This window comes from Hemicordylus capensis, chromosome 4 (assembly GCF_027244095.1).
Source record: "Hemicordylus capensis ecotype Gifberg chromosome 4, rHemCap1.1.pri, whole genome shotgun sequence".
NCBI classification, from domain to species: Eukaryota; Metazoa; Chordata; class Lepidosauria; order Squamata; family Cordylidae; genus Hemicordylus; species Hemicordylus capensis.
This window is the reverse complement of record NC_069660.1, coordinates 220,440,059-220,464,046: the sequence shown is the minus strand read 5'-3', so window position 1 is coordinate 220,464,046 and position 23,988 is coordinate 220,440,059. Positions and strand designations below refer to the sequence as shown.

General features: G+C 43.2%; 2 protein-coding genes across 6 annotated transcripts in view; one reads left to right on the top strand and one right to left on the bottom strand.

Moving 5' to 3' along the window:
- MRS2 (magnesium transporter MRS2) overlaps positions 1 to 2,734 on the bottom strand; it is a 48,468-nt gene extending 45,734 nt beyond the window's left edge. The window contains exon 1 of the mRNA XM_053246912.1: positions 2,509 to 2,734. The gene's annotated coding sequence lies outside the window, so the exon portion shown is untranslated. The remainder of the gene's footprint in view (positions 1 to 2,508) is intronic.
- Positions 1 to 23,988, top strand: part of DCDC2 (doublecortin domain containing 2) — a 115,469-nt gene that overhangs the window by 19,819 nt on the left and 71,662 nt on the right. For 2 of the 5 annotated variants that reach the window (XM_053246908.1, XM_053246904.1), the window contains exons 1-4: positions 2,335 to 2,625; positions 4,261 to 4,611; positions 6,094 to 6,145; positions 18,191 to 18,205. In XM_053246908.1, coding sequence (XP_053102883.1) covers positions 4,319 to 4,611; positions 6,094 to 6,145; positions 18,191 to 18,205 — 360 coding nt within the window. In that variant the 5' untranslated portion in view covers positions 2,335 to 2,625; positions 4,261 to 4,318. Of the gene's footprint in view, positions 1 to 2,334; positions 2,626 to 2,852; positions 2,980 to 4,260; positions 4,612 to 6,093; positions 6,146 to 18,190; positions 18,206 to 23,988 lie in introns of those variants that run through there. The other 3 variants (XM_053246905.1, XM_053246907.1, XM_053246909.1) reach the window with 3 other exon arrangements.

Genomic DNA, 23,988 nt, shown 5'->3' with positions numbered 1-23,988 from the left:
CTAAATTTGACTTCCAGGGCCTCCCGACTGCATTTCCCAACTTCGTTGGTACCAACATGCACCATGACAGCTGACTCCTCCCCAGCACTGCCTAACAGCCTACCTAGATGCAGCGTGATGTCCACAACCTTCCCACCAGGCAGGCAAGTCATTGTGCGGACGACACACAGGTCACAAACTTATCTCTCTATGCCCCTAATGATCGAACCACCCACTACTAGGAGACCCCCACCACCTGGAGGAGTATCCTCTGTGTGAGAGGATATGGGCGCATTACCCAAGGAAGGGGTCCCTGCTAAGGGAGTGTTTCCGTCTTCCTCAGACTGAGGTTCTCCTTCCCTGAGACCCTCATTCTCCATGACAGCAAAAGCACTGTCAGCCTGGGAGTGGGATGCCCAGGAGCGTAGGGAGGCTGGCGGCGGCCGCCATGGCCCCACGTCTGACGTCAGATGTGGGAGACGTGGTCTTCCACCCAAATGGGGCCGCACAGCCCCATTTGGAAGGGAGATGGGCCCGCACTGAATTAGGCTGAAGTCAGATGCAGGGAGCGTGTTTGGGGCCACGTTCGCGGCCCCTGATTGGTGGCAGCCCGGGTTCTTTGAACCCATTCATCCAGTGGTGGCTCCGCCCCTGGGGATGCCTCTACCCTATCCCTGAGGGTCTCATCTACACACACCTCTGCCTCCCTCAGCTTCTCCAGGTCAGCCACCTTGGCTTCAAGGGAATGGACTTGTTCCCTCAGAGCCAGGAGCTCTTTGCACCGAGCACACACCCACAACTTCTGCCCTTCAGGCAGACAGTCATACATGTGACACTCTGTGCAATACCCTGGGAAGCACTCCATCCCCTGCTGGCATTCTACCTTCATAATTAGTTTTATTGGCTATTTAGAGTATATGGGACTTGAAGCTATGTACTGGGTACAGTTGTCAGCTAATTAATGTTTTTTTAGCTTTGTCCTCCAAGAAAATTACAAAAATTACCCAACCCCCCACCCCAACAAACCAAATAACATACATACAGCTGTATGTTTTCTATCTGTACCTTGCATTTGAGGGATCTTAATTCAGGTTTACATTTAAAATGAACTCATGTACAGGTTGTTCACACAAAAGCATGTGCATGTATGCAGACACCTGTACACATGCACAATATAAATGTCTGAATAGTCATTTTAAGCCAAACCCTCTATGCAGGAGATACATGCAAGTCTCATACCTTTTAATTTTCACTTTTTAATATATGAAATTTTAAACTTCACCCTTCCTAAGGAACTCAGGGCACTATATATGGTTCTCTCTTCCTCCATTTTATCCTCACAACATCCCTGTGAGATAACTAGGCAGAGTGACAGTGACTAGCTTAGGATCACCCAGAGCACCTCATGGCTGTGTGGGGAACTGAACCGGGTTCTCCGAGTTTCTTTCTCCTTTATTAATGAAATGTAGTTGCGATAGAGTGCACACAGTAGTGGAGAAAGCCGCTATTGCTTTTGTTGGAAAAAGAAAAGGAGGTTGGCTCTTCTCAGTGGCATGGATGTCAGTTATGGACAGTTAGGAACCTGAGCCCCCTTTGGAACTCAAGAGCAGTGAGGAAAGAATGCCCCAACTGCCATATTTGTCTTCAGGGAGCTCCCTTACATTTTAACAGACACAGAGAGACCAGGTATCCATTAGGGACTAGACCTGTCTAAACTAGGGTCTACCCCCACCCAGCTACTTTGTTTAGGATGCCCTTTTGACACCCACACCTATGGCAGGATGCTTTCTCTACTTTCCTGCTCCTTTCTCTCCTGCTCATGCTGCTGCTACTACTGTTATGACGGATGGACACACACACACACACACACACCACCCTTCAGCCAAAAGTTCTCAAAGTGGTTTACATAGAAAAATAAATAATTCATAAATAAGATGGTCCCCTGTCCCCAAAGGGCTCACAATCTAAAAAGAAACAGAAGGTTGACACCATCAACAGCCACTGGAAAGATGCTGTGCTGGGGTTGGATAGAGCCAGTTGCTCTCCCCCTGCTAAATATAAGAGAATCACCAATTTAAAAAAGATGCCTCTTTGCTCAGTTAGCAGGGGTTAGTTCCCTGCTCGATAGACTCTCGATAAAGTCTATCATGGCTTTCCCTCCAAAAACTAGGGAAATGTTATATTTATGTCCTTGATATGTCCTGGGGGGTGGGGTTCTTTTCTCCCCTGGGGTGCACATGGAGGCTTCAGAATCTTCAGCTTCATTTTCTCGCATTCTCTACACCGCTCCCCGCCCCTGCTTTTGAGCTATGTATGTTGCTATGGGAACAGCAGAATAGGGGAAGGAGGGGAAAAGAAAGGAAAAAAAAATTTCCCTGCAACTCCACTCCTGGGAGCAGAATTCTATTCCCCGAGCAGTAGGCAGAAAACCAACTGCCGGTTCCCTCTCCTCCCCTTGGGAAACCCAGAGTGGAGAATGAGGCAGGTATTTCGTGGTAGCAGCAGCAGCAGGAGCAAAACCCAGCCTACCGTTCTGTGGTGGAGCTCATGGTACTCAAAGTTCAGCCGGTACTAAGCGGAGAGAGCGACTGAGAGTGCTCTATCCCGAGTGAGGAGAGAAGGATTTGGACTTTGCTGCGCTCTCAGGTGCTGTTCTCTTTTCTTCTCTCCTGCCGCTCCGTTCTTCTCTACCCAAACGAGTCCCCGCTTTGCACTGCCTCTTCTTTTTCTGTTTTGCGTCTTTCGGGGCATTTCCACACGTGACACTGAAGGCGCTCGTTGCACTTCCTGTCTCTATTATAGCGTGAATAATTATTGTGTAGACTCTGTAGCGTGAATGTAAAATGGACGTTGGCTGATTCAGTTTAAACTGGTCTTATTTATCTTGCATTGCAAACAAGGTTCCAAGGTGCTTTTAGGATCGTGGGAAACTTCTCTCCTCCTTTTGAGACTCACAGGAGTGATAGAGCTCTATATGACCGAAGGAGGCTTTCCCAACTGGTAGTAAAATACACTGAGCCTCGAGGGGAAATGTGAGAGCAGGAAAAATGTATTTTTGAATGCTCCCCTTTGTAAAATAAACTAACTAACCTTATAGTTAGAAGGGGGAGCATTCAACATGGTGTCCTTTACCTGCAGTCTGAGAAGTGGTATCGTCCATTCGACTTCAGGATTCTGCCACTGTGTTCTACTGCATCTCTGAGGTTGGAGGAAAATCTTTCATGCCAGCCACTCTGAAGGGTGCAGCTCAGCAAAAAGCCTGCTGGGTCTTTTAATCTTGTGCCATTCTCCTTTTCTGCCCCTTGTCCAACTGACAGCCCTGTTAGGACACTGAAGGCCTATAAATACAGCTGTAAAGAACATAACACACACAATATGCCTTTTCAATCCTCTTATTATTTTCACTTCCTGCTTGTTGTTTTCTCTCTTCACTTCCAATGTAATATTGTCATTACAATAAGTATTTTACCCCTAGTACTTGAGCCACCTAACGGCACAGTGGAAAATGACTTGACTAGCAAGCCAGAGGTTGCCGTTTCGAATCCCCACTGATATGTTTCCCAGACTATGGGAAACACCTATATCGGGCAGCAGCGATATAGGAAGAGGCTGAAAGGCGTGGGAGGAGGCAATGGTAAACCCCTCCTGTAGTCTACCAAGAAAACCACATAGCTCTGTGGTTGCCAGAAGTCGACACTGACTTGACGGCAAACCTTGCCTGATAATGTCCCCATTCTCAGTTTATCCTGCCATCTCTGACAGCAGTTACCTTTAGGCTACTTTGAGGTACTGTGGTCTAGCAGTCTTGTGGCTGATTTTGAAGATGAGGGAAGATTAGAACAGAGTTAAGTTCCATGACAAGGGAGAAAAGTAAATGCGTCTGTCTAAAAATGTTGCGCAGTTCTAGTGAATTCAAATTGGAATGCTGTTGTACTGGTAGAAGTGTGATTTCTTTGCAATGCTCAGTCACCTTTTGTGATTTATAGCAGTAATTTGATTGAGTATATAGAAAAAAGAAGCTTGTGATGACTGTCCCATTCTCAAGGGAGTGGCAAGGACCAGTTGCCTAGCAGAGGTTGCTCTGTAAATTGTACTGAAATTGAAACCTTAGGGACCAAGGCACTAAGAACTTCTCTGGTTCTTTGGGATGCCATCAGTGGTGGTTGCAGTGCACCAGTCTTCCTGTATGTGTGCATGCAGTTCAGATATTGCAGAAAGGAATTTGAACAAGTCTGTAGGAGGGAACAGTGGGTGAAAAACTCTTTCTTGTTGAACCAACAGTCTGTAGCTCACAGCGTCCATTAAAAGCGGGGAAAATAAGAGGAGGTGAAGCACAGCTATGAGTAGCCCCAGCTCCAAGCCAACATGCTTGTCTCAGCCTGTGGTGAAGAGTGTGATGGTGTATCGCAATGGAGATCCATTCTTCCAAGGGCGCCGTGTGGTTATCCACGAGAAGAAAGTGTCTAGTTTTGATGTCTTTCTGAAAGAGGTAACAGGTGGGGTAAATGCCTCCTTTGGGGCAGTGCGGAATATCTACACCCCTCGTGGTGGGCATCGCATCAGGCAACTGGATGAGATCCAGAGTGGAGAGCATTATGTTGCTGGGGGCAGGGAAGCCTTCAAAAAATTAAAGTGAGTAATAACTTTTTGAAATAAACCAAAAGGGTATGGGCACGTAATTATGCTTTTTTAAAAAACAAAAAAACACCACCTATTACAGAATTCAAATGTTTCAAAATATATACTCATCTACACCTTACTTTTGTGGCCACAAAATACATGAGAAAATTAGGACTGATTAACAATTTAAGACTGGAGTTTTTGCAGTTTGGTTTGGCAGGTGCTTCCAGTTCCCCCATGAGGAGGAGCTCCCCATCCCCTGAAAGATCTTCTTAGCATTTCCCAATAAAACCTTTGCCCCTGAAAAGAAGGAATAATTTGTTGAATAACTTCCCTTATTCTAACATCATTAGCAGCATTGTTTTCACTATGTGAGTCTATGGGGCGTGTCTGCTAGTCATCATTTGTGATACTTATATATGTAAGGTTTTAGACACTTTATCTTCATTACAAAGACAAAAATGGTATATGTTACACAAGTAATTATTTTCAGAAAAAGGGATAGTCCTGAGCTACAAGCCCCAGGTAGAATGCCAAATACTCTTAGGTATCTACAGAGAAGTAGTTTAACAATCATCCCCTTTCCCCTGGGAATCCTTTGAACTGTAGCAGATTTTCTGCTATCAGATTAAAATATAGCTAAAGGATATAGGATTCCACACAGGTGTGTTATATTGAAGTAAAATTTGGTTCATAATAATACATTCTGTTAGAAGTTAAGGTAATATGAATTTTTCTTTTTTCTTTTATAAGAGCAACTCTGGTCCTTATGATTAGAAGGAAAACTGCTAATCATAATGTTAGGATTATGAGGATGTTAAACAGGATGTTATAGGGTTTTAATAAATGCTAATGAACTAGAGCCAAAGGTCAGGGTTTGGGATCTTGTTTCAGCACAAACTCCTGCTCTTGCTGCCCTGGCATCCAGTTTTGTTTTGGTTTTTAAAAAAATACTGTTTCTTAAGCTTTCTCTATCTTCTTTCACTATTCTTTAAAAAAATCAATCCTTAATTCTCTTATCTTCTATGCGTGGAGAGCAAGACTACTATCTCTGGTGTTTCTTTGTCTTTGAATGATTACTTACCATGTAATCAAATATGTAATCAAGTTTTGCCTTGCAGTGATGGAAATGGAGAAATACAATGAACCATTTTTGTCCTTACATTTTTATTAGTCTGATATATACTTGTCTGGTATCTCTTTAAGAGTTAAAAAATACTTTATGATATTAATAGTGCAATCCTATGCATGTTTAGTCAGAAATAAGGCTTTTTGTGTTCAGTGGGACTTACTTCCATGTAAGCATGCATAGAAATACAGCCTAAATCATGTTTCTGTAGAAATGATATATGTGGTCTCTTTTATGTTAGTTCAAAATATATGGCTCGCTCCTTATAGTTCACCTATGTGTACTCGTTTAACTGAATGTGAGGGAGTCTTATACTGAAACTAGGTCTCACTATAAGTAACCTATGCTCTTTTGTTTGTTTTTAGCTACTTGGACATTGGAGAGCTAAAGAAAAGGCCTATAGAGATGAATAATGAGGTAATATAACTTAGGCATTTAAAATAGTAGTATCATTCTCCAAGGAACAGAACTATTGAGTGGTATTTATTCTAGAGTAATTAACCCAAAATCAAAGACAATGATCTTGAGAATGGATCTCCCAGGGGCATCGGGAGGGGAGAGGCAACCTATGTTCAAGGACGGGTCGCCTCCCCTGTGTGACATAGGAACATAGGAAGCTGCCATATACTGAGTCAGACCCTTGGTCCATCTAGCTCAGTATTGTCTTCACAGACAGGCAGCAGCTTCTCCAAGGTTGCAGGCAGGAATCTCTCTCAGCTCTATCTTGAAGAAGCCAGGGAGGGAACTTGAAACCTTCTGCTCTTTTCAGAGCGGCTCCATCCCCTATGGGGAATATCTTACAGCGCTCACACTTCTAGTCTCCCTTTCATATGCAACCAGGGTGGACCCTGCTTAGCTAAGGGGACAAGTCATGCTTGCTACCACAGGACCAGCTCTCCTCATACTGATATGCGCCACCACTTGCCAGGCACTGCCAGTCCTCCTCCTATTAACTGGCAGCCCAGCCAATGGAAGGATAATGGGCATTGCTAGGCAAGCCACTGAAGAAGGTGGCTGGCAGCGCCCACCGTTGCTTGCCCTGCTCTGCCCATCCTCCTCCCATCGACTGGGCTCCCAGCTGATGGAAAGACAACGAGCAGAGCCACAGTGGGCACAACAAGCTCATTCGGCTCTCCCCTAGCCAGGGAATGTGGGGAGCTCGGTGGCTCCCGAAGGCAGGGTGTGATGCTTCTTTGAACCCATTCGTGCTATTCTAGCTCCACCCCAGTATCTCCATTAGTGATTTGTACATTTTTTTTCAACCTGGTAATGAGGTTTGTCTTAGCAGAACAGAATTACAGTATGTATACATACATTCTTTTATATCCTACTATTTATGTATTTAAGACATTTCTATACTGCCCTTTCAAATAAGATATCTCAAGGCAGTAAATACACTAAACAAATAAGAAGATGAAACAATGTCAGTTAATAAAACAACAGTTAGAAGGAATTGAGACGGGAAGCTAAAATCTATTCTACCATATCTATATCTGCATTCTACTCTATCTTGTAAAGCTTAGCATGATGAATATAAGGCACCAAGAGGTCTTCAGTCCAGACTCTCATCAGCTCTGCTTAGCTTCTGCAACATGATAACACCAGGTGCTCCTACAGCACACAATATTGTGTTTATATTACTGAGAGACTTTCTGTGGTTTTACTTGAACAACCCCTCCCTCCAATCTGTAATCTGAAAACATGAAAATTGCACTTAGCTAAAATTAAGGGTGATCCAGCTTCTGTCTTATATAGGCTATATATGACTGAAGTTGAATCACACCCGATATTAATATATATACTATAAATATGCTATATACTGTAAATCTATATACCTTTTACATAGAATCTCCATAATTTACTGATGTGCTTTGAATTTACATGTCCAAAGGGATCTCTTTAACTCACCTGTGTGAACTTATCCTAAACTTATGCACTCTTGCTAAGAACTGCCTTGCTGGATCAGACCATAGTTCAGTTTTCATTAGCAGACCACAGTCTGCCTTCTGCTTGCTCCTGACGAAAATTTGTACAACAGATAATTGGCAGCTATACATTGTCTATTTGGCTTAGTTTAGACATCATATCAAACCATGGCATTATATCTCACTTAACTGACTGACAATGGTTTGCAATCAGCTGACAAAACAAAATAAGAATTCATAGTCTGAAGTGGGTTTGCAAACTGTGGTTTGAAGTAACAATGGTTTGTCGTCATGTCTGAATTGAGAAACCATAGTTATGGCCTGCTCCACCTTTGGAGGCCACTGCAACTTGGAAACTGGAGTGCTGAGTTTGGGGAAGATAGAAGATAGTTTGCGGAAGATGGAAGATAGGAGCAGGCAAGCAACTCTGAACCATAGATTCTGAATACATGTGTTCCTTTGAGTTCAGATCATAGTTTGTGGTGTTAATTGAGCCCTGTTCACACATTATATTTGATGCATGTACAATCTGTGTATGCTGTACACACATACAATTATTTACGTGTTATGCTCAGTTCATCTACCGTAATACACTTTCTGTCTGTACCCTGCATTTGAGGGGGCCTGTTCATTTTTAAAGAGAAAGTATGTAAGTCAGTCACACAAAAACATGTACATATATATAGACATCTGTACGCACATGCAGTATCATGTCTGCATAGGTTTCTAAAATTAGCACAAACCATGGTTTGGTCTGATGTCTGAATTGAGCCTGTATAGGTAGTTTATGTCAACCAAGGATCGATTTAACACTTAAAATCCAGTTTCTTGGTCTTTTTGTTCATGTTTTTTGCCCCATTGTTGCTGTGGATCCCTTGTCCTGCTCAGCGAACCTGTTTCCCTTGTGAAGAGACTGTAAAGAAAAGTGAAAGACACAGGCTTCACAATGCAAATTGAATTCTTATTGTAGTTCAGTGTAATTTTTCACAAACATAAAATAGGAAGTTTAATATTATGCAGTGAAAGTGAGACAGATTATTCATAAAGTTCCAGTAGTTTCTGCCCTGTCGAAATTCTCCCTTTATTCAGAGACCAGGCTTGTTGTGCTTAGGACATGAAGCAAACCTATATCAGTGTTTACACAAGAGGTTAGTTTAAATCTATGGTGAATTAGAAAAGAGGGAAAAGCCCCTGGATAATTCAGGTTCTCTTTCCTTCCTAATGTTTATTTTGTTAAAATAAATTGCCATAGTCATTCCTCCTTGACATGCAGAGTTTACAGTTCAGTTGCTAACTGTTCATCTTTCATATTTGAAGATCAACATTTGGTTGCCACATTTCGGGTCAGGAAGGAATTTTCTCAGAGGTGTGTTTGGCTTGTGAGCTTGGCTTATTAACCATTTCTTGTAGTATGCGGCATGACTGACTTCTTGACACACAGTACATAAGAACAGCCCTGCTGGATCAGGCCCATGGCCTATCGAGTCCAGCGCCCTGTTTCTCACAGTGGCCTACCAGATGCCTCTGAGAAGCCCACAGGCAAGAGGTGAGGGCATGCCCTCTATCTTGCTGTTATTCCCCTGCAACTGGTATTTAGAGGCATCTTGCCTTCGAGGCTGAAGGTGGCCTATCGCAATGATACACCTCTTTGAATTTGTCTAAGCCCCTTTTAAAGCCATCCAAGCTAGTAGCCATCACCACATCCCATGGCAGAGATCTAGGGCTGTGCATGGAACTGGTTTTGGTGGTTATGTTCAAATTCGAACTGAACTGCTGGTCTGTAAGCCAGTTTGGTCGAACCAGCTGGTGGTCCAGTCTGTTCGGTTAAAGCATTTCAACTTGGTTTGAGGGCCTCTGCTTGTAAAGGGGAATCCAGTGAGGGAAAGGGAATCTTGTCTCTAAAAGGGCTATAAGGGTGGCGGGGCACCTTACTGGCTTAAACGGTCATGGCTCCTCTAAACCACATTGGTTCTCCCCCCCCACCCCCACCAGCAGCGTGGGCTGGCAGTGACTTGGTCTGGCCACTGCACATGCGTGGAGGTAACTCATATGGCTTCTGTGCATGTGTAGAGCCGGAACCGGGCTGCCGCCGGCCCGTGTTGCTGGGGTAGCACACCAGTGGGGTTTAGAGGAGCTACCACCAAAGCCAGGAAGGTGTCCTCTCATGACCCCTGGCTACCCTTAGAACCCTTTTACAGGCAGGATTCCCCTTTGCTTGTCCTCACTGGATTCGCCTTTACAAGCAGAGCTCCTCGAGCCAGGTTGAACCTGTCCATATGGGACTGAACCCAGTCCGGGTCAAGCTCAGACTTGTCGCCTTTTTTTTTTTTTTTTGAGCCAGACCAGTTTGAGTTCGAACCAGTTAAACTGGGCCTGTTCAAATCGAACCCAGTTCGATTTAATCCATTTTGGCATATCTCTATGGAGAACTTCATAGATTAATTATGCACTTTGTGAAAAAGTACTTCCTTTTGTTGGTCCTAAATTTCCTGGCAACCAGTTTCATGATTCAAACTGTAGTCCAGATTGACAAATCGGTCTCACAGACTGGAGCTGCAACATAGAGATTCCCCTTCCCCCTCCCACACTGCTTGCTTTTGTGTGAAGAGCCATAACAGGAGTCATTTTGATATATATTGAATGGAAGTAAGTTATGAATATGTAGGGAGAGATAGTCTGAGCATTTCACTTTCTTGGTAGTAAGAGGAGTATAAGTTTCAAAAATAAGGAACAAACCTATAACACTTGTTTTATGAAACTTTTTTTTTTTATAAAAAGAGGTCATACATTATAAGGGCATGGAAAAATCTTGGATAAAAGACCAAAACATAAATAAAAAGAAATCCTTTAAAACTTTCAAATTCAGGAGCACTGGATGAATGTCTTAAACCTCTGGAACAGCATCTCTCTATGTTGTTTTGTAGTTAGTATCTTGGTAACCTAATTAGCACAACAAGCCATACAAACACTGTTATTCTTCTGAAATGAATACCTTGAGGATTCAATGCAGTATTGACCAGAAAGCCTGGGAAAACAAAGACAATTCTGCCTGGTTTACAGATATACTGCTAATTGCACCCGTATATACAGGTGAAACTTGAAAAATTAGAATATCGTGCAAAAGTTCATTAATTTCAGTAATGCAAATTAAAAGGTGAAACTGATATATGAGATAGACGCATTACATGCAAAGCGAGATAAGTCAAGCCTTAATTTGTTATAATTGTGATTTGTTATAATTTGTTATAATTGTACAGCTCATGAGAACCCCAAATCCACAATCCTAGGAAAATTAGAATATTGTGAAAAGGTTCAACAGTCTAGGCTCCAGGTGTCCCACTCCAATCAGCTAATCAATCCATAACACCTGCAAAGGGTTCCTGAGCCTTTAAATGGTCTCTCAGTCTGGTTCATTAGGAATCACAATCATGGGAAAGACTGCTGACTTGACAGTTGTGCAGAAAACCATCATTGACACCCTCCATAAGGAGGGAAAGCCTCAAAAGGTAATTGCAAAAGAAGTTGGATGTTCCCAAAGTGCTGTATCAAAGCACATTAATAGAAAGTTATGTGGAAGGGAAAAGTGTGGAAGAAAAAGGTGCACAAGCAGCAGGGATGACCGCAGCCTGGAGAGGATTGTCAGGAAAAGACCATTCAAAATTGTTGGGGACTTTCACAAGGAGTGGACTAAGGCTGGAGTTAGTGCATCAAGAGCCACCACACACAGACGGATCCTGGACATGGGTTTCAAATGTCGTATTCCTCTTGTCAAGCCGCTCCTGAACAACAAACAACGTCAGAAGCGTCTTACCTGGGCTCAAGAAAAAAAGAACTGGTCTGTTGCTCAGTGGTCCAAAGTCCTCTTTTCTGATGAGAGCAACTTTTGCATCTCATTTGGAAACCAAGGACCCAGAGTCTGGAGGAAGAATGGAGAGGCACACAATGCAAGATGCTTGAAGTCCAGTGTGAAGTTTCCACAGTCTGTGTTGATTTGGGGAGCCATGTCATCTGCTGGTGTTGGTCCACTGTGCTTCATTAAGTCCAGGGTCAACGCAGCCGTCTATCAGGAGATTTTGGAGCACTTCATGCTTCCTTCTGCAGACGAGCTGTATGGGGATGCTGACTTCACTTTCCAGCAGGACTTGGCACCTGCCCACACTGCCAAAAGTACCAAAACCTGGTTCAATGACCATGGGATTACTGTGCTTGATTGGCCAGCAAACTCGCCTGACCTGAACCCCATAGAGAATCTATGGGGCATTGCCAAGAGAAGGATTAGAGACATGAGACCAAACAATGCAGAAGAGCTGAAGGCCGCTATTGAAGCATCCTGGTCTTCCATAACACCTCAGCAGTGCCACAGGCTGATAGCATCCATGCCACGCCGCATTGAGGCAGTAATTGCTGTAAAAGGGGCCCAGACCAAGTACTGAATACATATGCATGCTTATACTTTTCAGAGGTCCGATATTGTTCTATTTACAATCCTTGTTTTATTGGTTTCATGTAATATTCTAATTTTCTGGGATTGTGGATTTGGGGTTCTCATGAGCTGTACGCCATGATCATCGCAATTATAACAAATTAAGCCTTGACTTATCTCACTTTGCATGTAATGCGTCTATCTCATATATCAGTTTCACCTTTTAATTTGCATTACTGAAATTAATGAACTTTTGCACGATATTCTAATTTTTCGAGTTTTACCTGTAGTACTTTGCTATGATAATAGCCCAATGCTGAGTACTTATACATATTAGGAGGGAAATGGGCTGGGCACAGGAGGAAGAAGCTTGGCTGGTTCAGGGCAGTGAATTCTGCAAGAAGGTAGAAATGGGAGGGATGTTTCAATGCAGTCCCTATTTTAAGATAGTTTGGACATCTAAGTTTTGCAGATGTCAGAGTCATTTCTAAATTTATCAATAATGTACTTGGGCACGAACACCCCCCCACCCCCAATATCCTCTTGGTAGCCTTTTATTGTTTTAGTGCAGCAAAATAATATAGCCACCAAAGCAATATGTTATGGATGGGAGGCTTTGTGGCCAGTTCCTTGCATGTTGGAATATTTTGCAGATACCTAAATTGCAGCATTCTGTATAAGTGCCCGTAAAGGGTTCTTTGAGACTCTTAGCAGGTGTGGGAGTCATTCTGACATCTGTCTGTGAGGCAAATGTAACATGCAAATTAGTGACAAGGGGGGCTTGTCTGACCAACCTGGGAAACTTTGAGCCAATGATCTGCTATTAGATTTTTTGCATACACAGTGCTATTAGTGATGCAAAATAGCCACATACTGTATTTGGTTTAAACAATTATTGCTTTGGTTTGTTAGAGTAGTTCAACTCAGCTGCAGTTTTGGAGACTTCTATAACTGGACACAAATTTTATGCATCTAAATAAGCTGTCCCTTTGTTCCTAATGCTTTTTTATTCAGAGTAATAGTTTTTGTCTCCCTTTGATTTTTTTTTTAACTACTGAACCTTGAATGTTCTTTTCATTTGCCTGATAGCCTTTGAACCTGATAGCACAAGCATATATTCATAGACCTTTTGGTTCTCTTGACCTTAGTCTGCCCTAAGGGAATGCAAATATTTATGCTCAATTTATCAGGGAAGACTGAATATAATAGGCCGTTGTACTGAACTAGCATGGCTCATTACAGGAGCTGATCGGTGTATGCAGTGCTGTGTTGAAATTTTAAAAAGCTTTAGGGTAGGTTTGCACCAAGAACACACCTGCCCTGATGTCACTGTAGGATGTCCCGATGTGCAGTCAGTCCAACGGGGGCAGTTCCCCCTCCCTGATATAAAGTATATGTCTGTCCAGCTGTCCTGCCCGTGCCCCACACCAACCTTGAGAGCAACAACAAAGAGGAGGGTGCCACGGAACTGAGCCAGGGCTTGGGCATGGCTGGCATTAGTACAGGGATAGGTACACCAGATGGGGATGGTGCAAAGGGTGTGCACAGCCTGGGTGTCTGAATTGCAGCATGCATCCCAGTGGGGTGGTCGACTCCCACTGATGATGTCAGGAGGGAGATGAGGCCGGCCAAAGCTGTTGGGAGATGAGAGTGGGGCTGCAGGATGGAGATTGGGGGAAGCTGGGGAGAGAATGGTGGCTGTAAGGGTAGTAAAGCTCATGGGGGATGAACCAGAAGGGGCGGGGCCCAGATGTTCAGTATATGAAGCTGTCTTTTAAAACGGCTTGGCCGGTAATGAGGAGGGCTGCAGTCTCCCGGTGAGGAGGCAGCCCAAGCAGAGAACTGCTTAGGACCCGGACTCAGGTGGAGCTGACCCCTTCCCCTATCTCTGAGGTCTGGCGCAGGGTACTTTGAACTGGTCCTCTCCTGAGGGTGATGAGGCCCCGCCCGGATGGACAATACCCTTTAACATTAAACGTATCTGATGAAATATCTGATTATTATCTTTCAAACCCTTCTGCCACAAATGTTTTGTTTTTAGAATTAATTGGAATGGTGCTACTACAGTGCTTTTAGTCTTCTGGCTTCTAATCTTCTGGAACATGAACTATGCTGCTATATGCAAAATTATATGCCTTTCAAAGTAATGTTGCCTCTGTAGTCTTTTATATAGCATCAATGACTGGTTGATGTTTCTAGAGCCAGCAATGAAAGTACTATCTCCTAGGGTGAGAGCAGAAGCAAGTGTTCTGTGTGAAGGGAGCAGGAGTGGAATAAGCCATTTTGATTCTTACTAAAGTATGATAAAGATTTAATTTGTGCATCTGACTGGCAAGCTTGAAAGTTTCATGGCTGCTGGTGCTTTTGAGAGCTGATACTATTTTAGGAACTTGTGTGGGAATGGAATACTTAAAAATCCCCAAAACTAATATTCCCCATGAAAATGTAACAGTAGTTTAAGGACTTATCTGTAGAAAGGCTCAATTGTCTTATTCAATACGGCAAGGTTGAATGAACAGCAGTGTCATGAATACATGACAATGGTGTTAGGATTTCTGTTTAGGCTGGAGTTTGTATAAATTCTGTAATATTGCACAAAATGTGAGTGGACTGCATTTGGCAGTCTTGATTTGTAATGAATAATGTATTTGGATGGGTCTTGGAAAAGGAAACTGGAAAAAGGACAGATGGAGAATAAAGATGGGTGCCTCTGAGTACCAGTTGCAGGGGAGTAATGGCAGGAGAGAGGGCATGCCCTCAACTCCTGTCTGTGGCTTCCAGCGGCATCTGGTGGGCCACTGTGCGAAACAGGATGCTGGACTAGATGGGCCTTGGGCCTAATCCAGCAGGGCTGTTCTTATGTTTCTTATGTTAAGATAATTATGTGGTTAATAAGTAGTGATAGATGACTGGTTTCTCTGCATATAAAACAATAAGGTAGCCAGTACCACATCTGATTTATAGATATATATTTAAGCATACCATTCCCAGTGGACTTAGGATCAAATTATATATGGCATTAAACACATTTTTTGTTTTTCTATCTGTGTAGATTCCCCCACCCCCACCCCGAAGGGGAAGCTGATCCAGAACTGCACCATAGGAGGGGATGAACCCCTGACCCTCGTACAGCAGTCCTGTGAAAATTAACTCCCCGAAGATGCTAATAGCCTAGAAGGAAAGCATCTCTCTAGCAGTTTGGAGGGTGATTCTCATCAGGACTTGGTGTAGGGGCAAAGTGTTAAGCTCCCCTCCTGCTATATCACAGTCCTCATCTAAATGGAGGGCCTATGTCCATGGTGGCAGAGAGAGGTTTCTTCCTTGGCAGACCAGCAGTAGCACAAATAGCATTATTGTCAGCAATTGCTGCAATGCTACATGGGGCATTGTGTGTGTACATGGGGCTTCCATTACCTACAACAGTGTTGTTGCTACAGCTGACCTGCTGAGCATACAAGAAACATTCATCTGCCTCCAAGAGGGGAGGGGCCCACTGGTTGCTAGGCACTCAGTTCCCTTCCCAGGGGTCCAGGGCAGGCATCAGCAGTGGGCCCCCCGGGGGCACTAGGCCCTCTGCAGCTGCCCAAGGGTGCCTTGTACTAATAGTGGGCCTAGGTGAAAAAGTAAGCTTGAATACAAAAAAGAAACCTATGCTATATATCTTTTTATTTTTAATTTTGCTCAAAGGATGCCATACTGCTACAAAACAGATAGTCCTGATAAAATTTTTTATGGGTTTGCTCCAATGTGGCCATGACCTTTTGATATTTTAAAAACATGTGTCTTACTCCATTAGAATATTGAAGATACTAATAAAGGAGGAAGCAAAGAACAACAAAAACTTTATGCACGGGCAATTCCTATGCTAAAACTCCTGAAATATACATTTTATTTAAAATAATAGAACATTATGAGTGCGCTGCTACATCATGCTGAAGACACATCCAGTCCAGCATAGTGGCCCACCAGATGCCTCTGGGAAGCCTGAGCCATTTTGGAAGGGCGGTATAGAAATTGAAATCATAATCATCATCATCTATTATATTAATTCTCCTGGGTGTGCCTTGGAATGTGCGTCCCAGCGCCCAGCTGATTGACTGGGCAGCAGACGGGCCTGATTGGCTGAGGCGCACCCAGGAGGATTGGTTGCCGCGGCAGTGGCAGGCCTGGCCTCAGAGGCAGCGGCGGGCCCAGCTGCAGAGGCAAGGCCCAGGAGTGGGAGGAGGGAGAAAGGGGGGGCAGAAGTGGTGGTGGGGAGGAGAGGCGGCTGGGCCTGGAAGTGGAGACTGGGGCAGAAGGTGGTGGGGGGAGAGGTAACCACTGGCCCCAGAGAGTGCACAGATGCTCTGTTCGGGGTCAGCTAGTTATTATTATTATTATAAGTAGGAGATGGAGGCATACCCCCTCTCTTGCCATTGCTTCCCTGCAACTGGTATTCAGAGGCATACTGCCTGAATGGCTTTATGTTTTCTCCAGGTTCAGAGGCAGAATGTCTCTGAATACCAGTTGCAGGAAAGCAAACGCAAAGGAGGGGGCATGCTTGTATTTCCTCCTTGTGGGCTTCCCAGAGGACTTGTCCTCCATAAATTTGTTTAACTCCCTTTTAAAGCCATCCAAGCTGGGGGCCATCACCATATCCTGCAGCAACAAATTCCATACATTATGCACAATGTGAAGTACTTTTTTTAAATTGTCCTAAATTTCTTGCCAATCAGTATCATTGGATGGTCCTTGGTTCTAGTGTTGCAAGAGAGGAAGACAAACTTCTCTCTTTCCACTCCTCCACACCATGCATATGTTTATACATGTCTATCATGTCTCCCCTTGGTCAACCTTTTTCTAAATTAAAAAGCCTTTCCTTGTAAATATTTCCAGAATGTCTTACACATCAATATAATCCAATCCAACAATCAAACAACAAATAAAACACAAAAATGGTACAGCAGATACTCTGTAGCAGTTATCACACTTGACAGTAGTTATCCTTGAGGCAGAAAACAAAATGACCTGCTACATATTCAGCTTTCAGCATGTGGCTGTTTGCTTTCATATCTGGAAGATAAGCAGCCAGTAGTCTGAATAGGCCTTGATTGTCATGACTACTTAATGTTATATATGACTGTCAATGCCATGAGCACTAGGACTGGGCTTCGAAAAGGCTGTTGCTGGTATCATCAACTTGATAATCACTGAGGTCATTCACATGACCTGCTGGGTGGGCTGGTGGGCACATGGGGGGAAGGCTCTGCAAACCTTGCCTCCCCGCCCCCACGGATCCTTGTTTTGTTGTTGGGAACATGTAGCGCACTCCCTCACACTCAGCCCTGCTCCATACAGCATGAAGTAGGGTGGATTGATCTGAGGCCAGCACTCATTGTCCCAGCCTCTGTGCATCCTACAATGCCACACACGACATGCACATTGCAATGCGAGATTCTCCCAGGAGATGGGCATGCTGGGTGCCCGTCTCTGTGTCTGCTGGGGGTAAACATAGCCCCAGAGAACATACAAGCAGTTAGCCTGGGTTAAGGGGGTGTTCACTCCCTTAATCTCGGCTAACAGCTGAGATGAATAGTGGGACTTGGTGGCGCTGGCCTGCCGGGATCGGGCTCGATCCTGGCGGTTCTCACATGCAGTCTAACTTGGGCAGGGTGTCCCTAGCTAGGGTTAGGCTGAACATGCAAACAGCCTCACTGAATAATTCATTGTGAAACAGCACACTCTTTACATGCATGCATGGGCTTGTAATGTGGGGCTATTGATGGATGGCATTGGTGGTACTCAGAATCACTGGAGAAGATAATGCTTTGTTAGTTCCCTTCTGATTGAGGGGACACAGTTTTCATCCATACTGTGCTCTTTTGCTACACTGTGTTTTTGCATGTGAGCATGAGGGTGGTAATGGCCAAGGTTAACATTTCTGCCATTGAGCACTAGGTCACTTCACTTTATTCATGAATATCTAAACAGCTGACTTTTAAAACAAACAATTGATAATAAATAGATTACAGATACTAAATTTTATGTATTGTTTGTGCTGTTCCTGACTTTTACATATTGTTTGTGGATTTCTGACTTGGCATCTAAACATGTTGTTTTGTTTTTTGCCAACAGTTAGCAGTGGAAAATGTAAGTATTTGTGTGTTGTGTGTGGTAATATTGTCTAAGCAATTCTGAATAATGTTTAAACCTTGTTGTGTTCTGTTGTATATTCACCTGTATAGATGATGGGCCTGCACAGTAGTCTCCCAGAAGTCTCTAGCTCCTTGAGGCACATGAAGCAACTAGATAACAAGTAGGGATGGGCCTGAACCATGGTTCGAAGGGCGGTTTGAGTACTTTTAGGGAAATTAGAAAGGGAACTTTAAAAAAAAAGACAGTAGGTGTTTACCTGTTCGCCACTGCCCCTTCCAACTTCCTGTTGCGGTGGCACAAGTTCCCAAAAGCCCCATGCATCGCCCCAGGAAAAAGCTGGAAAGGTTGGCACCTGCTCTCCTTTTTCTTAAAGTTCCCTTTCTAATTTCCCTAAAAGTGCTCGAACCGTGCTTTGAATCATGGTTCAGGCACATCCCTAATAACAAGTATTAGTACCAGCTCTCCAAGTTTTATGTAGATCCATGGAGAAATTATTTCTTTTTTACACAGTCAGACAGGCGTTATTGACTGGTTTGTTTTATCCAGACATTGAGTCCTTCCCAAGGACCTGGGATGGCTGAACTTTTTCATCAATACTGTTGGTTATTATAGATATCGTCGCAAAATATAGGCTGTTCTCAGTAAAGTTGCTTTTTGTAGTTGGCTGATGGTGATTTCTGTGGCCCCTATGGTGTTGAGGTGCTCTTCAAGTTGTTTTGGAATTGCACCTGGGGTGCCAATTACCACTGGGATTATTTTGGTCTTTTTCTGCCACAGCCTTTCAATTTCAATTTGTAGATCTTTGTATTTTGTGATTTTTTTCTATTTCTTTTTCTTATATTCTGCTATCCCCTGGTATTGCTATGTCGATTATTTTAACTTGTTTTTCTTTCTTCTCGACTACAGTTATATTATTATTATTATTACTATTATTATTACATTTATAGTCCTCTCTTCCTCCAAGGAGCCCAGAGCGGTGTACTACATACTTGAGTTTCTCTTTCACAACAACCCTGTGAAATAGGTTAGGCTGAGAGAGAAGTGACTGGCCCAGAAGTGACTGGGCCAGAAGTGACTGGCCCAGCTAGTTTCATGGCTGAATGGGGATTTGAACTCTGGTCTCTCCAGTCCTAGTCCAGTACGCTAACCACTACATATTTGCAAAGATGCATTTCTTTGCATCTTTGCATTCTTTGCTTCAGGGTCATTAATTGACCCTGAGAAGTTGATTTCATTTGTTGGTGACCTAAATTCAGCCAAGGGTAAACTACATGGTTTTTTTTTTCTCCTTTGAAAGGTATCAAAAAATCCGGATCATAGTGGAATGCCTTCTTCTTTCTCCTTCTTTCTCCTTCTTTCTTCTAAAAAAATCCCAGTTGCGTATTTCTTGAATGATTAGCCTTTGAACACCCCATAATAGGAGGATAATCAACTGAGGGAGCACATCATGTCACAACTCATGTCAAAAGGTTTGATTGATTCCCACAATAATAAATGTCCTGACAGAAATCCAGCAAGTGTTGCATCTGCAACTATAAGTTCTCTGGTGAACTTTTCTCTTCTTGCCGCCCCGCTGCATTCAGATGGCAATGCAAGGACTTTCTTGGCCCTCAGATTGAATGGAAAAGTGAGGAAAGATCACCAGGTTGCAACTCTTCTTGCTTCATATCTTCTGTTCCATTACATTTCGTTGCCTGACAATACAGAACAAGAAGATGGGAATCATCACCTGGTTTCTTCAGCTCATGCTGACTCATGTCTCTCCCAAATAGTATAATTTCAGGGTGATTTTGGGGTAGACATGAAAATATTTATGCACCATGTTCCCTCCCCTCTTATTTGTTTTAACTCTATTTGGGATCTGCCACCACCTTTGTTGCCCAGTGATCTTGTGTCCTTTTGGGTTCAGTCAGAGATATCACCTCAATTTGCTTTATTCTTGAATGTAATCAAAAGATTATGTAATCATTACTGTACCCAGTGTTATTGCGTTTCAAAGGTACATTTGCAAAATAAATGGTAATGGCTATGGGATGTCTTCTGTTTGCCAGCATGCTATCAATACATGATTTTTCTGGTTTAAAAGAAGTTCTTATTAAATACTTTAGAGGAATCAGACTTGTATCTGATTTCCAACTTCCTGCAGTTCCTCCAACTGCTGATACTACTTTTGACTGTGGTCTGAGCATTGGTGTCATTCTGGGCAACATTTCAGGGCTGAAAGTGCCTCTAGAATGCAGTGTAGGTGATTTGAGAAGCACAGCTGGATGTTGCAAAAATGTGGATCTGCTGTATGGTACTGATAGCACATTGTCTTAGCAGCTCATTTGTGGGATGTGGTGGATAATGCCACAATGTGCCAGGCAGAAATCAGTCAAGTACATCTGTAGCAACTGATGGTGGATATGGCTCCTGTTGAATTTCTATCTGGACATTCACTGCACTGGTGGTATTTTGGGGAAGCACTGTGCCTTGTAGAGATGCACCAGACAGAAATTAAGGTGCATCTTTAGCAAGTGCTTGAGGAAGCTGCACCTGTTGAATTTCTGCCTGACAAACCCCTCCCCAGGCCAATTTGAGCTGAAAGACCAGGCAAAGTGTGGGTGCATGAAGCCTATTTTGTAAACCCAGTATAATATTCAAGAATGTACAAAGTTTTTATTGCTTACTTGGTGCAAAAATTAAATTACTGACCACTAGGGATGTGTTGAAATGCAATTTGGAAGCCAAATCGCGGTGCACCTCCCTTTTAAAAATGGCTTCCCCAGCCTCTTTAAAGCGGAGGGGAGCAGGCCCATGCCTGCTCCTCCTCCGATCGGTGCCATTGCCCCGGCGCTCCCCCCAAGATTAATTGTGTGCTGGTTGGGTGTCTCCCAGCTGCTCCTGCACCCGATGCTGGCATGCACATGGTCTCTGCGCACGCTGTGTGCTAGTGACATATTGCCCAACTTAACTTGCAATGTCCATGTTTTTTTGAGCACAAGTGGAAATTGGAATCACCTTCACTTTCCTTGTAAACTGAAGGGTTTTAAAAATATTTTATTATAGTATAAGGATGAATAACATATACAGTATGATACATAGTGGCAATACCAGAAAAAAACTTTGGGGTTGGGACACACAGAAGGTGTGCGTTCATTTCTGGGTGGGCTAGCTATGTCTCACATGTTCAATTTCTGAAACAGAAATGAAGGTAAGTGGGGAGCAACTACTTGTCTGAGGGGATACTTGCCTCCTTGCCTCGCCTTTGAAGCCACACCTGACAGTAATCTTGATCAAGATATACATGTGCTGAAAAGATGGCTGCTGCATGTGTGTATAGCCTAGTTCCTATTCCCATACACAATCCCTGCAAAATGTTACCAATAGTATTGATCTCTCTTTTTTTTGGAGTGGGGTGACCAATTTCAGACCCTCTGCTTCCTTCTCTCAGCTCCTGAAGAAATGATCAGTGCAATTGTTGATAGTTTGACTGTGGATACCCAAGTAATGCTCCAGCATGCAGCATCCATTTTACGCATATGGTTCCCTATGCAGTGGCAGATATGGCCATGAAGCATTTTTGTCAGAGGTTAATACTTGTTGGATGAAAATTTCCAGCAGCATCTGAGGGAACAGGGCCAAGGGTGGCTACAGAGCGGGGGTAAGTGCCCCCCTCAGACAAGTAGTTTACCTCCCACTTCTTTCTACTACTTCTGTTCCAGAAATCTAACTGGTGGGACAGAACTTGCCCATCCAGACCTTGCTCCTTCTTTTCCCTGCCTCAGTCTTTTTTCTGGTGTCACCACTGAACAGGGCATGTTTAGCTGAGTCTCAGCTGAGTCTCAATTAGTCCTATGATGAGGAAATTCTGTGTTTGGAATCCCTGGTATCTTTTTTCTGCTAATAGCAGTTTCCTATCCCTGTGTGTGATTTAAGCTGAGGAGCTGTCATAAGGTGACCCCTTCCCCCACATCATGCCCCCAATTCAAATGCTACCTCCCCCACCCCACCTGCTTTTTTGAGAAAGGGGAAAAAATATGTTGGGAGTTCCAGTTTTAGAACTTCCATATTATGTCTAGTTTGGCCTTTGGTGGCAAAACTGTGGAGATCAAGCAGGGTCTCTGTCAGACCAGAGGGAGGAGCTGAATGACTTACTCTTTAAAAAGAAAAAGGAATCTCACTCAGGCCTCCCTTTTGAACTGATCCCAAATGCATGGTTATTGCCCGCTTTTCCATGTGTTTTCAAAATATATTTATTGTATCTGTATTTATCTCTTAGTTACTGCAGAAAAAAAGAGAAAAATGGAATACACTGTAAAAGGAGTGGGTTAAACTCCAGACTAGGGAAGAAGGTAGGGAACAAACCCAACAGAAAGCAGCTTGCCCTCTGGCTTCTCAACCTGAGATTTAACATCCTCCTGTGAAGACCCTGAGAAGGAGACTAAAACTCAAACACTTAATGTTAAACTTTGAGATCTAGCCATCCTATATCCATTCAGTCCCCTATATCCCAGTAGTTTGCATATTAGACGCCCTTTTTAAAAACTGCTGGTTTCCTGTAATTTTTTTCAAATGTTCAAGAGAGATTTTACATCTTCCCAGTATGTCTCAGATCTGTTTCTGAACTTAATGCAGTAATGTTGTTGGACATACTATGTGTAAAATGCCTGTTTGCCACTTTTTGTGCCATGGTATAGACCAAGTTAGCTGGACCCAGATAGCAAGCAAAAATAGGAATAATCTTAAAAATATTGTTTAGCTTTGTGACTGGTGCTAAAATGAGAGAGAGGGCCACCATCTTGGTTATAATTTTGCTTTGGGGTCAGCCAGACTGGAATCAAGTGATTATATGCTCCTGAGCATCTTGCAATGGTGCAAGGAAGTTTGGGGCACTCTTTTTGCGGATGCACTCGGTTCCTCATTGGTTGTGCCACCATTGCTACATTGTTATGATTAAAAATAATTATATACCACTTTTTAACAACAAAAAATCTCAAAGTGGTTTATATAGATGCCCCACCCCCAAGAAAAAGATAGGGGGCTTCCTAAGCCAAGTGGTTACAGTCCACCCTACTGGAATTGGTACTGTTCATTTATTTGTTCAGCTGTCTTTATTTGATGTGCTATTCAAATGTTAGAGGCTATGATCAGCTTCCTTTGTGGTCTTATAAAATTTCAAACTTTAGCTCAATGTTTTAGTTTTTTAAATTGTTGTTGGAATTTATAAACCATCCTTCCGTTGTTCAAGTGCCCAGTGCTTAATGTACAGTGCACCTGGCTTTAACTGGTTGAAAAACCTCTAAGAAAAGTTTCCTCTGTTCTTTAGATAGTTACTTATTAACATTCCTCTGTGCTGATATGATCCATTACTAATTATGGTTAGGGCTGCAAATTTTAATCAACGGATTAATCAACTAAACATTTCATTGATCAACAGGTGGAAGCCAGTTTTAAAGGACAAATTTTAATTTGTGGTACTATAAATTAAGGGCACAGTTATTTATATTTGGACTTCCCCTACATCCAGCACCTGGACTGGGTGGTATCTCTTCCTGGAGATACACTGACAGCACATACCAATGACCTGTTTGGGTTCTGCATATGTGTAGGGGTAGAAACTGATTCCAGTCATCTGCTTTCCTACTCTCATCTCAATAGATGACTAGGGCTTTCAGAGTTGATAGCACCAACCATTTGGTCAGCTCAGGGCTGATTAAAGGTTATCTTGGTTGTCTTGGTAAACTCATAGATCTTTAAGGGGAACCATGGTCCCTCATCACAACCAGGTTGTACAT